Source organism: Balaenoptera musculus, chromosome 8, assembly GCF_009873245.2.
Source record: "Balaenoptera musculus isolate JJ_BM4_2016_0621 chromosome 8, mBalMus1.pri.v3, whole genome shotgun sequence".
Taxonomy (NCBI): domain Eukaryota; kingdom Metazoa; phylum Chordata; class Mammalia; order Artiodactyla; family Balaenopteridae; genus Balaenoptera; species Balaenoptera musculus.
The window spans coordinates 93,287,876-93,301,586 of record NC_045792.1 but is presented as its reverse complement, the minus strand read 5'-3'; the positions used below and the strand labels follow the sequence as shown (position 1 = coordinate 93,301,586).

The window sequence follows — 13,711 nt, the reverse complement described above, 5'->3', positions numbered from 1 at the left end:
CTAATTCAATTCTCTTCATGTTTCCAAGTCAACTTCAGATATAGAGGGTCTCAACGTTTCCCTGGATCACATTCTAAATGCAGCTGTAGAAACCAGAGCATACAGCTATCTCTTTATGTGAAAAAGCCATGTTCCCTTCAGTCAATATTTTATCCCTGAACATTTTAGTAAAATGGTAGTTTATGATAACAAATTACTAGAAGCTCTAAATGTGTCATATTTCTCTTTATTCCAATGCCATAAGCAAAACTCCATTTCCTTCAAAGTCTCTTTCAATAAAAACATAATATTATTTGCCAAAGGCAAGATTCCAGGGACTAAACAGAGAGCTCTTTCTTGGATCTTAATTCCATCATCTGGACAAGCTTAATTTATATACTAGAATCTCTCTGTCTGTCATGGAAATTTTTAAAAACAAAAGAAGCAGCAGAGACAAGCCAAAGCAATGGTAAGTCAGAAGTATGAGAACTGCAACCACAGAATGCACACAAAGTCAACAAGAAAAGCACGGATTTTTTCACAAACGGCAAAAGAGCCTGAGAAGTGGGAAGAAACATTCTGACCTCACTGGTCAGTCACAAGGGTTATGCCCCACAGCAAATACGTATCAGGAGGCACACAGAGGGCTACGGCCAGAAAAGCCTGGGGAAGGGGAGATTAGGAAAAGAAATGATTCATTTCTCTGAAATCCCTGAGTCTGGTTCTAGTTCACTCTAGTTCCAGTTTTTTTCTCATCCTCTTTCTTTATCTATGGATCAAAAGCACATCAAGGGTGATAAGCGCAAAAACTCAGTGTTTGAACCCAGAGGATTTTTTGAACTAGGAACCACCATGCAGCTCTGCAAGGTAACTTACTGTTATTTTATAGTACTCTACATTTATAGTACACAATCTATAAAACCAAACCAACAACAACATTCCAACATACGTGAGGATTTGGTTCCAAAGTGAGTCTTGAATAAGTGTAAGGAAGTTCTCCATACCATGCTGTAAGTCTTGGTTGCTGGTAAGTTACATCTAAGAAAGAAAATACAGGCCCTTTGAAATGGTTTGATGCTATTTAAGGTGTACCCATTGAGTGCCAACACCATGCCTTGCAATGTATAAGAAGCTATGAGAAATACAAAGGAAGAGTAAGGATGGGCCCTGACCCAAGGCTCCACCTTCACAGAGGGCATGGGATTTCAGGAGTAGAATGGTGACAGCTAAAAGGAGGACGACAAGAGAAGGTACACTGGCAGAAACAGTATGGGTGAAGCTCTGAGGTGAGAATGTGTGTGACTTATTTGTGTCAGTGATGACATAAACAAGAGTGAAGTCCCGGGACACAGCGCAGAACAGAAGGATTCAGATTAGGGAGGGTCTAAAATGCAGGATATGGAGTCTGAACCCTTGTAGGTAGGAACTTGTGGCACCAACGTCCATACAAGAAACAAGACAAACTGTTCACCCCTGTGCCACCCTTGTGTAAGCCCTTTTGATTCCAAATGAAGAAAAAAGTGCTCTGACCAATCATAGCATGTAGCTAATTTTAGTCAGAAGTTTTTGATGTCCAATTTATTTAGAGAGGGAGTTACCCATAGATCTGCTATTTTTCCTACAATTGATTTCAACCACTACAACAATAAAAACAATAATAATAAAAGCAGCTAACATTCACTGAAGGCTTACTATGTAGCAGGCATTCTGTTAAGTACTTATCATGCACTATCTCATTTAATTATCACAACAACCATGTAAGATAGGTACCAATATTATTATTCACTCTATTTTACAGATCAGAAAATCAAGAATCAGAAAATTATTTAACTGTAATTTGTTTAAAATTAACCATTATTTTGAAAGACAGAGCCAGCAATCAAAGCCAAGTCCGTCACCAAAAGCCCTGCTGTAGAAACTGCTGGGAATTAGAAGGCTGCCCTGAAAGAGCTGACTCTCATTCTGACACCTGAGTTACAAAAATGATGCCAGTATACGTTGCCTCTTTCTCCACAGAAAATTTAAATTCACTCAATGGGCCAGAAAGGAAATTCTATGCTAGAGCACAGGCGCTCCCCAGTGACCGCCTCTGGTATAGCAGGTACTGTTGCTTGTGGATGACCACAGAGGAGCCCGTGTTCCAAGTCAGGTAATCTCGACAAGCTCAGTAGAATACGACAGATGCTGAAGCTAAAGGAGACTGGACTCTTCTAGTGAAACTAAAATGAGAATAAAAAGTTGATAAAAAGGATCACAAAAGAATATATGTCAAATAGAATCAGGAAAAAAAAGCTCTGGAAGTTTCTATGAAGAAAGAGGAAAGCTGGCACCATTTGCAGTAATAAATAGTGAACAAACACAAAAGGAGATAAGCATATCAACCACAGTTCAGTCAAACCAAACTTCCTTTGCTTCCTTGAACTCCCATCTCCTGCCATGTTCTGAGAACCACTTGCTGTTTCTTCTGCCAGGAACACTCTTCCCCGTCCCCTTTGACAGGCTAATTCCCACTCATCCTTAGGGTTCCAGTCAGGCTTTGAATCTCTGTTTAAATCTGGCTGTGGTACAAAGAAGCAACGGTGCAAAGAAGCAACGGTATTGGAAAACATTCCGGAGAGGAAGACCAAACATCAACAACTGTGATCTCAGAGATCTACTTACCCTCTCTGATGCCAGTCCTCTGTTTCCAGGGAACATCCTGACAAAGCTGTTCAAATACTGAGTCGGCTTCTTTTAAGTCAACAAAGCCAGGATACAAACACACCCTTGATGCAGAAAGAACAGTTATTAACTAAAGAACACAGAAAAAGATGAGTTAGACTCTAATCATTAGCAGAATAAATTAATCTGGATGATGCTTCCTTTCGTAGGGAGATGAAATCATCTTACCACACCTCCAGAGCTTAATATCACCCAGATCATGATGCTCCAGATGTAAAATAAACCTCTTTCAAGTTAAGACAAATAAAAGAGGTAATGAAAGATAAAGAGGTACATGACAGCTTTCATAGATATGGTTCAAATATTACCCAAGCACTGCTTAGCTGTGAAACCTTGGACAAGTTACTTAACCTCTCTGAACCTTGGTTTTTCTCATCTGTAACACAAAGATGATCTCCACCTTATAGCATCACTGTGAAAAGTAGAATAACTAATAAAATGCTTGGCCCTGTGTTACTTTAACAATTGGTAGTCTTCTAAGACTATGTTAATTGTAGGGAAAGCAATCATTTATAACTATCAAAATAAACATATCCAAAGAAGGGTTCTTTCTCTATTGAATATACACTTATTTCAACAGTGCCAAGCCAGCTCAAAATTGTTTTGGATATCTTTTTTTTTTTCTCCTTTAAACAGCTTTATTGAGGTTTAATTTACATACTGTAAAATTCAACAAAGAATAATGTCTTCAAGGTTTATCCATGTTGTAGCACATTATCAGAACATTTCTTTTTATGGTAGAATAAAATATTTCATTATACAGACATACTGCATTTTATTTATCCATTCACCAACTGATGGACATTTGAGCTGTTTCTACTTTTGCCTATTATGAATCCTGCTATGGACATTCACATGCAAGTCTTTGTGTGGATGTATGTTTTCATTTCTCTTGGGTAGGACACCTAGGAGTGAAGTTGCTGGGTCATATGGTAAATGTATGCTTAACTTTTTAAGAAACCATCAAACTTTTTTCTAAAAGGGTTGTACTATTTTACATTCCCACCAGCAATACAGGAAGGCTCTAATTTTTCCACATCCTCATTTATAGTAACACTTATTATTGTCTTTTTGATTATGGAAATTCTAGTGAATATAAAGTGGTATTTCATTGTGGTTTTGATTTCTATGTCCCTAATATACTATTTCATTTTAACAATGCATTTGGCTTTTTTGGATACCTTTCTTAAGAAATGTTCTGAAAGCCCATGGGACACTCTCTTCAACAGCCTTGTTGGTAGTAAACTTTCACTCTTTAAAGGTACATTTAATTTTTTTTAACAGTTTAACAAGTAATTTATTAATTAATTTTAACCTGTTGTCCAATTTAAAATGTTTGGATCTGAATTATTACTTTTTTCCAATTTTACTGAGATATAATTGACATACAGCACTGTATAAGTTTACAGTGTACAGCCTAATGATTTGGCTTACACATATTGTGAAATGATTTTTTGAAAGAGCCAAAGCTCACCTGAAGCCATACCAGGTTAACAATGAGATGTGACCAAAATAATGCAACTGGTGTTCTTGTGTGACTATTAAACTTGCTTTAAAAGGGAAGTTCTGAAAAAGGCTATAACGATAGCAGTGCCAGTGGACTAATTATAGAGGCTTCCAAGTCCAACAGCAACTCTTTCTAAGCAATTCATTTAGATAGATAAGTTCTGATTTATTTAAATGTCTCATTATTTTATAGTGACATGCATTAAGGTGATGCTTTCAAAGTGTTTTGAAACAATGACTAATGCCTAATATACCCTAAATCATATATGCTTTAATTTTATTGAAATCTACCTTTATATAGCAATATGACATAACTTAATATATATTATATATAATAAGGTATGATTAACATAATACGTAATAATATTGGATTGGCCAAAAAGTTCGTTCAGTTTTAAATAAAAATAAAAGACACATTTTCCACTTTCACCAAGAACTTTATTGAACAATGTATTCACTAACCGAACAATTTTTTTGCCAACCCAATACATACAATGTAATCTAACAATAATAATATAATGTAACACAAACAGCACATAAGTTGAGGCCAGACCCAACTCTAATATTAAATTACTATGTAGCCTAGGAAAAAGTACTCAATCTCCCTGGACCTCATTTCCTCATCTGAAAAACTGGAGAAGTAAGCTACTATACCTGAGAGGCTATGAAAATGTTTTGAAGCTAGTATAAAAGGAGATATTACCACATTAATTACTTCAATCAAGGGAGTAGAATATTTTAAGAGACTATAACTCAGTGATAATTATAGTCCCTTTCTAGTGAGGATTCACTTACCTAGATATGCCTGTGGGTGACAGGCTGATTTCATACACACCCTCTTTACTAAAGAAACAAAGAAAACAAAGACTTGTTAGTATCAAGTAAAGCAATATACGGCACGTAGCGGAAGGATGGGTTGTCCTTCAGAGTTCACAAAGTCCTAGCTCACCAAAATCACTTCACGATGAAGGCGCACTATGAGGGAAGTACAGCCCCACCTTCTTCTACCACTGAGGTAAGGGGCAACAGGGTGGTAATCATTAATGGCACTGGGATTGGAATCTTGACAAAATCAGGCCATGGAGGCAAAAACCAGGACAAAATAAATTCTAGTGCTATCCCTTTATATTTCACCCATAATTCAGGCTGATGTGGTGCAGGAATCTATCACACAAAGGGGCGGCAAATAGAGTATCCCCTTGGAGACTTTGGAATAGAGATACACTGAACAGAAGCAAGTACAAGGTCCCCATGATCCAGCTCCACCTCCCGACAGTTCCCACAGACGCATCAGCTTCCATGGTAATTACTGCTTGGAATCTTCTGAATACACCACCACGTGTCAAACCCCATGCTTTTCTACATGCCAGCATGCCTCCCCACCATCTAGCACTCCCAATCCAAACCACCCCCAGCTTTGGTCCAGTGGAAAATTCTAATTCATCCTTCAAAATCTCAGCTCAGCATCACCTTCTCTAAACCTTTCCTGACCTGTAATCCAGGCCAATAATGTTAGCTATCTCATCCTCTGTTACCACACCTCGTTACCTACAAGTCTACGCTTCCAAGATATTCAGGATTACAACTTATCTGACTACATGTCTATTTCATTTACTAGACTATGGGCTCCTGAAGGGCTGGAATGGGTTATTTTTCTGTTTCCTAGTGCCTGGCACATAATAGATGAGCAGTAAAAAGCTTACTGAACTTAATCAAATGTGCGACAGTACAAAACTGTTACAGATGGGCAGGGTAGTGAGGTCTATAACCCACCATGGTGAGAAAAGTGACCCAGACTGGAGAGGTGCCTCTGTCAAGATAACTGTGTCAGATTCTTCTCACAGAGATAAGTTACAGAGAATAATATAAAGGGACAGTATTTCCATCACCCTTTTCCACATGAGTTAGCAGTTCATGATCTTTGAGCTGGGCTCTTAGGTAGATGTGTGAGCCGCTCTGAGCCAAAATGTAGGCAGAGTTATTATCATAAACATTTAGCACATTTCAAAATGAGTTGCCTATAAAGTTTGCTAGAGTGTGAATATAATATTTCAGTGTGATATATTTGGGGCCACATTTAGAAACGCTCACTTCAAATGTGAGGGACATTTCTGGCTATTAAAAAAAAAAATCGGGCTTCCCTGGTGGCGCAGTGGTTGAGAATCTGCCTGCCAATGCAGGGGACACAGGTTCGAGCCCTGGTCTGGGAAGATCTCACATGCCGCGGAGCAACTAGGCCCGTGAGCCACAACTACTGAGCCTGCACGTCTGGAGCCTGTGCTCCGCAACAAGAGAGGCCGCGATAGTGAGAGGCCTGCGCACCGCGATAAAGACTGGCCCCCGCTTGCTGCAACTAGAGAAAGCCCTCGCACATAAACGAAGACCCAACACAGCCAAAAATAAATAAATTAATTAATTAATTAAAATAAAAAATCTAGGGACTTCCCTAGATTCCCTTCCACTTCCTGGCACGGTGGTCAAGAATCCCCCTGCCAATGCAGGGGACACGGGATCAATCCCTGTTCCGGGGAGATCCCACATGCCGCGGAGCAACTAAGCCCGTGCGCCACAACTACTGAGACTGCCCTCTAGGGCCCGCGAGCCACAACTACTGAAGCCCAAGCGCCTAGAGCCCGTGCTCCGCAACAAGAGAAGCCACCGCAAAGAGAAGCCCATGCACCGCAATGAAAAATAGTCCCCACTCGCCACAACTAGAGAAAGCCCGTGCACAGCATCGAAGACCCAATGAGGCCAAAAAAAAAATCTAGCATAGCTAACTTCAGATAAACAGAATTAACAAACCCTATGTTCAAGGAGGATGAGTACTGTCATTTTTTTCTCTGACTTGGAAATTCACAATTGTCCATTTTTTCAACCTGAATGTCCTATCTGTAACAGGTTTCATGGTTTTGTTTCTTCTCTTTACCACCAATGGAGGCAGTATCACATTTGTGTTTGCAAAACAAAGACTGTTAGAGCTACCAGCCTGGGTCTTAAGTGATTATACAGTCCAAACCCTTAATATTACAGACAAGGAAACAAAAGTCCAGAGAGATAGCAATAACTTACCTAAGGACTAGGTAAGTTACCATAGCTAACTAATGGCAAGGCCACAACTACGTACCCTCTTTAAAGTATGATGACATCTGTGTTCGTTTCAAATTTTTCTAAGATATACAAGTCAATCTGCAAACAGCCAAACAGCTTAACAGTTGTTCATGAGCAACAGCATACACATAATTCTAATTTGCTAAAATAAAAGGATGCTTTCTACTGATAATTTATCTGCATCAGGTGGAAACTGAGAAGCAGGAAAAGAGGAATCAAAGCATCTTTCATCATTTTGGAAAAGAATATTTTAGACACAGATCACTATAAGAGAAATGTTTACTATCATTTAATTGCTCTGGAAGAGTTATGTGGTTTTAAGAAATGAACTGTAAGAGCATCTAGATTTCTAGCAGTTTTCATAAGCATTGCTAGTAAAATTATACTTACAGGTTTTTCAAAGAGCCATGTTTCAATGACTCAGGAAAAAGTCCCTCTCTGTCTTTATCTAGGAGATGTTTTAACTACTATCTGCAGACATATTAGTGAAATAGGGTCTGGAAATCTACACCAGAGCCAGAGTTTAATGTACAGATATCTGGTTGCATTTCCCACACCATCAGCAAATTCAGAAAGGCTTCTCAAAAGACCAAGTTTAAAGACATCTGAGACAGGAATATCCCAGCCTAAAATTTAGACACATTGGCCATTATCTTTTCCAGATGGAAAAACTAGGGTGAGGGAAAGATCCTGGACTCTCCCTTTCACTGTAGGCAATAGTTACAGGAGGGCAGCAATTTACTTACTCGATCACTCGTGGCTCTGGGGCTCTGCGTACCACCTGTAAGGAAACAGCCAGGTCTGATTTCTGAATGATTCCTACCTCAGGGAGGCTTACTTGCAGGATTACTGTATCCTCTCATTTCTAGTCAAAATAAATCAGGTTTAAAACTCTCCCTTTTTTATTCTAAGCTCTCACTATCCCACCAGAAACTCTTGTTTCTATTCTTCTTAGAACTACTTCACAGTTACTAGTGGGCAGTAAAAGATGACAAAATTAGAATTAATACATTTTCCTAGCAGTCAGCAGCTCTGGAAAAGCCATCTTTCCACGGGATTTTTAAAAATAGAAGATATACTAGGAAATAAGGGGTTTTAATATTACTTATAGAATCATTACTTTAGCAAGATGCCTGATTTTTAGCTCTTTTTTCCCATGTTATTAAAAAATGACTCTTCACCCTTTCTTACATTCTTCCCAGTGGGAGAAAAAGCTAAAAAGATCAGGCATTGTAGTAGCTGAAATTTCAATCCAATTCCAGAGGTACGTGCTATACTAGCAATTTTTAGGACCGTTAGAACTTAGATAACTAATGCAAGCTCTAGTCGTGGTATAACCTCTAACCTCTAGTCATGGTACACCTCCTTGCCAAAAAAAATGGGAACTATATATGCCTACAAATTGGGGGAAGACTACAAAGAATCCTCAGACATACTAAGAAACTGATACCCCATAGTTCATTATTATTATAATACTTTCAACTCTCTTTTTATTCGTGAGTTTATTCTGTCACTATTTATTTGAGTGTCTACTATGTGACTGTTGCTTTTATAAATAAATCTTTGTTACTGTTGAAGAAGAAACAAGAATTTACCTCCTGGGGTTCTCTGAACACAAACTGTCTGTCAGACAGACGATGCTCCTTGTTCATCCAGGTTTGACCAGGTCTCTGTTGGAGATGGTTCTCAGCAGTGGGAGCTGAAGCAAGAGAGAGAAGAGACTCAAACCTTAACATCAATTGAAATGGGAGTTCACTATAAACCAAAGGGATATATATAAAATAGGATGATACTTGTCCAGACACACACACACACACACACACACACACACACACACGAGATCCCCACAGGTTCTTGCCTGGCTGAGCAATGGCCTGGCTCTTAGCAGGGCCAGCCCAGGCTCCCTGCACTCGGGCTCGCCGTCTTTTGTCCTCCATGTTGACCAAGAAGGCTTCTGCTCTCAGCTTTCAGAAGATTTCATTCCTGATTCAAACTACACAATGGTATCTGTTTAAAGAAAAAAAAAAAAAAAAGATGTTTTAGTTGAGGTTGTGAGAGCTTGGACTATCAAGGGGTAATTATAATCCTTTCAGGCAGACGAGATGGTTCAATAGCAATCAGAGCTTCTACATGAAATCAACTTCTGACATCACAACATCTCAGTCAAGGAGCCTACTAAGTCACTTGGGGATGCTGCTTTTAATGTTTATCTTTTGCAATGTTTATCTTTTAATGTTTATCTTATCACAGTACTTTCACTTCATTCGCAAGAAAGTAGATGTTAAGAAATTCTAAAACCAGGACCTATCAAAAACCACATTACTCTTATTAGTCCCCCAAGAGCAGAACACAGAGAAACTGTAATACTCCACCTATGAACATTCAGAAATAGGCTAAGACTCAGTTTCCCAGGGCATTGCCATATTCCATTATCACAGGCTGCACCAAACTTCCACGGAAGCTTGTTAAAAACACCTATGGCCTGTCTCAGGATGTGATGTAGGATGGACACAGGTGTTGGTCTTTATAACAAGCATTGTAGGAGATGATGATAAACAGGTATGTAAGGCCCACAAAGTTAAGTGGCTCACCCAGTGTCACTCAGGAAATCAACAGCAGGTAGACTAACATTCAAATTTTATTACGTTCCAGTCTTCAGCGAAGTAAAAAATCCACCTCGTAATGGCCAGTAATACTAATTTGACATTTTTGCCAATAAAAGTCTAGCCCACAGCAAATACAGGAGCATGCACAGCTACAAAAAAACAAAAACGGGAAGGGGGGGGGAGTGTTCCAACCCTATAATCCATTTCCATCTCAAGTTCTCAAAGGTAACAGGCTCACTTTATAGCTTATTTAGCCTACAGATTCCCAGCCCCACCTCCAGACCTTCTGATTCAGTAGAATAAAGCTGGTCCCGGGAATCTGTATGTTTAAAAAATTCCTCCAAGTGATAAGTCTGTAAGTCTTCTTATTTAATAGGTGGGGAGAGGCCAGAGGCTGCCATCTGCCCAAAGAGTTAATGGCAGAACCAAATGCCAACTCTGCAGTCTCACGTGATTTGCAGAGTAAGCCCTCATGTGACACTTTCTCTCAAGTGAGGCCTTAAAACCTTAACACAACCATTAGCTATCGTTCTTGCTGTGTTCACAGGGGAGCGATGTGTTATTATTATATGCACGGTACGGCTGTTGAAAATACAGATTCCAGAACCCCATCCCAGACCTACTGAATTTGCAGTCCCAGACGCTGTTAACTAACCCCACCTTCCATGCTGAGATTCTTTACCCGAATCAAGTGTGAGGACCCTGCTGCAGTGCAAACAACAAGGGTTCTGGCGCCAGCCAAAGGACTCGCTTTGAACCCAGATCTGACACCTCCCAGCTGCATGGCCTGACGCAAACGACTTCACATTTCTGAGCCTGTTTCTTCCTCTGTAAACAGAAGAACCAATACCTCTCTCACGGTCCAAGTGCGGGTTAAGCGACCCTCGAAGGTAAGAGAGCCTAGTCCTCTCAATAAGGGTTAGCAACTTTCTCTATTTTAGACCCTTCTTTCCTGGGAGGCCCTGGACGAGGTCCCGGGGGTCGCTCGGGAAGGGACCTCAGGGCGGTCCCCGCACTCGCAGCCCCGGGCACCCAGCGACAGGCCTGGAGGCCGCACCTGCCGGCGGAGACGGGCGCAGAGGTTCAAAGCCGCTCGTCCTAAAGCCAACCCCGCTGCCCCCGGCCTGCTCCGCCGCCCGCGGTCCGGGGAACCTTGAGCGCCGGGCACCGACTCCAGCAACTCCCAACCACAGGCCGCGGCGTCTGGCACTTCCTCTGACGTCACGTGCCGCTGCCGCGGCCGTCGCTTCCGGCGCCACCTCCCGCAATCCGGGCGGCTCAGCGTTCCCCGCGCCTGGAGGGCCGACTCGCTGAAGGTGCAGATGGTAGGGCCGGTGTTCGAGGCGAGCACAGAGATTGAGGGTGCGGTGGAGCCCCGTGAGGGGCCGGGATATGGCGAAGGTGGGAATGAAGACGTATTAACTAGGCCGAAGTCCCTCTGGACATTCCCCGCACACCCCTAACTAGAGACGTCCAGGAGCCCGCTTCTTTGGTCTGTGCGGAAAGAGCGACTGAGACCCAGCGGGCCTGGCAGAAGGGCGAAGGCGTTGGGGAACCTGGTCCTGATGTACTGAGCAAAAGGATTTGACTTTTATCCTGAAAGCCATTGAGAGTCTAAGATGAATCTCCATTGTGTTGCCACTGCAGCCTGTGCATACCTCGATCATAGCACTTAAACCAGGGCGAGGGCCCACGCCTTATTCGTTATGGCTCTACAGTGCTAACAAATTTTGCGTGAGAGAAGAGACCTGGGTTTCCGGGTTTCCGTCTATACACCATCGTTTACTAGGTGTATAATCTAGGTCGAGTACCCTGCTTCTTTATAAAATGGGCACAGCTTCTGTTGGGAGGATTAAATGAAATAATATATTTAAAGAATTTAGCACAATGCCTGGAACGCAATAGAAACTCAGTAAATGTTAAGAGTGTCTTCTCTTCAACCCATCTGAGTTTTTGAGAAACATCTTTAAAGTGGCCATGGTAAATCATGTACCTTATAGTGTGAAAATAGCAAAAGTAGCACTAAATTAGCTATGTCTGTGCAAGTTATTCTGTGAAAGTCTTTAAAATAAACCTTCTATTATATAGTGCTTACCTGCAGGAAGCTCAGTATACCCCATCAACGACCCTATGTTGTTACTACTATCAACTCTAAATTCACAGCGTCCATTATTCTTTGTTATACTTCGTGACACTGAAGGGAAAATGATTTATCCCTGAACTGAAAGGAGAGAAAGTGGTAAGACCAGACTATAATTTTTATCTCTACCCTCCACACACCCCATCAACTAATAATTTGTCAGTGTCTGCTTCTGGTTCAGGAACCTTGTCTGTATCTTCCAAAGGATGTCATTTCTTTCTTTTCAATGATTATGGTTTGGGAACGGGAACAAAGAAGTTCTGGATTGTCCTCCAAGTAGAACATTTCTTAAAAATCAATCCATGGTCTGCTTGCACCCAAAATAACTGCATCACCTTTAACAGTTTTAACAGAGTCACCTGTATTTTTACCAAGTGCCCAAGGTGATTCTGATGCACAGAATGTTTGAAAACCTTTGGGAGGCATGTAGGGTGACAAATTATTCCGGTTTTTCTGGGACTGAGGGGTTTCCCAGGATGCAGGACTCTAAGTGCTAAAGCTGGAATGGCCCTGGGCAAACTGAGATGGTTGGTCACCCTAGATACATGTGAGTATATAGTTTTCGAAAGATGTTCTTGATGGGTGCTGGCATCCTGGGTTTCCTCATTTCTATTTGCAGTATTTGTGGTTTTGTTAGGGGGCGGTAGCAGAGACCATGGGAGAGACAATGAAGGTGGGGTGCGTTACCAGTCACCAGCCTATTGATTCTCAGCCCCAGCCCCATACTTCTCTGCTCTGCTTGCAATACTGGAACATTTCTCTCTTGCCATTTGGCTCGGTGTTAAGCTTCATCAGTAGAGGATGCTGGAGGGACATTAGAGGGAGAAGGAGCTCTTTCCCCTCACTCCAGAGTGCTTCTCTCAGCTGGCTCTGCAGTGCATGGTGGCCTGCTGTGATTGGCACCTCTCTGTGCGCTGAATTAGTTGAATTTACAGCCTTGTTAACATCTCTTGTGAAGTTAAGACATCATCTGGGAAGGAATGGGATCCCAAAACTTGAAATAGGGAACATCTGCTTGGACCCAGGTGAAATTGACCATCTTGCACATCCAAGTCACCCTGAGCCTCCCTTGGCAGTGGAAGCAGCTTGCCCTCCTGTGTCTGAGGAGACTGGTCATCCTTTGCTTGAAAACCCTGTGAAACCCTCACCTGGAGCAGATGACTTAAAAAGTACAGCACAGGTCTGTGCTTCCTGATGGGTGGGAGTGCTTCCAGATTTGTGCCTTCCTTCGTGTTCTGCCTCGACATAGAGGTAGGTAGTGGCTGCTCTCTATATCTGCTGTTTCTGTATATCAGAGTTTTCTTTTTCCCCTTGTAGGTAATACCCTATTATGGTTAATATTTTTTTTCCCTTGTTCAAATTACTATATGGTTTCTGTCTCCTGTTTAAGTCCTGACTGTTACAATGTGATTGTGATAGCAGGGATGGGAGCAATGGGTAGCAAGTGGCTGGCTCCCAGGCAGGCCTTAAACTGTAGGTAGTGGGGTTGCCTCTGATTTGGACCCTTATTATCTCTGGCCCTTTACTCTTGCACTACCTTCTTGATTCTCTTCACCTGAGACAACCCTCCTGAAGTCCCAGTAGGCACAAATCTGGAAGCTAAAACCAGCGTTTCTCAGCATGTAGTCAGAAGACCATCTGCACTGGAGTC

At 41.6% G+C, this 13,711-nt stretch overlaps 1 protein-coding gene across 3 annotated transcripts in view; it reads right to left on the bottom strand.

Moving 5' to 3' along the window:
• The window catches only part of ALKBH3 (alkB homolog 3, alpha-ketoglutarate dependent dioxygenase), a 36,234-nt gene extending 25,100 nt beyond the window's left edge, over positions 1-11,134 (bottom strand). Inside the window, exons 1-7 of one of the 3 annotated variants that reach the window (XM_036862128.1) lie at positions 10,978-11,134; positions 9,173-9,321; positions 8,910-9,013; positions 8,061-8,095; positions 5,002-5,049; positions 2,641-2,744; positions 929-1,017 (exon numbers count right to left, since the gene is read on the bottom strand). In XM_036862128.1, coding sequence (XP_036718023.1) covers positions 929-1,017; positions 2,641-2,744; positions 5,002-5,049; positions 8,061-8,095; positions 8,910-9,013; positions 9,173-9,251 — 459 coding nt within the window. In that variant the 5' untranslated portion in view covers positions 9,252-9,321; positions 10,978-11,134. Of the gene's footprint in view, positions 1-928; positions 1,018-2,640; positions 2,745-5,001; positions 5,050-8,060; positions 8,096-8,909; positions 9,014-9,172; positions 9,322-10,602; positions 10,714-10,770 lie in introns of those variants that run through there. The other 2 variants (XM_036862129.1, XM_036862130.1) reach the window with 2 other exon arrangements.
• Between the last annotated feature and the right edge of the window lie 2,577 nt (positions 11,135-13,711).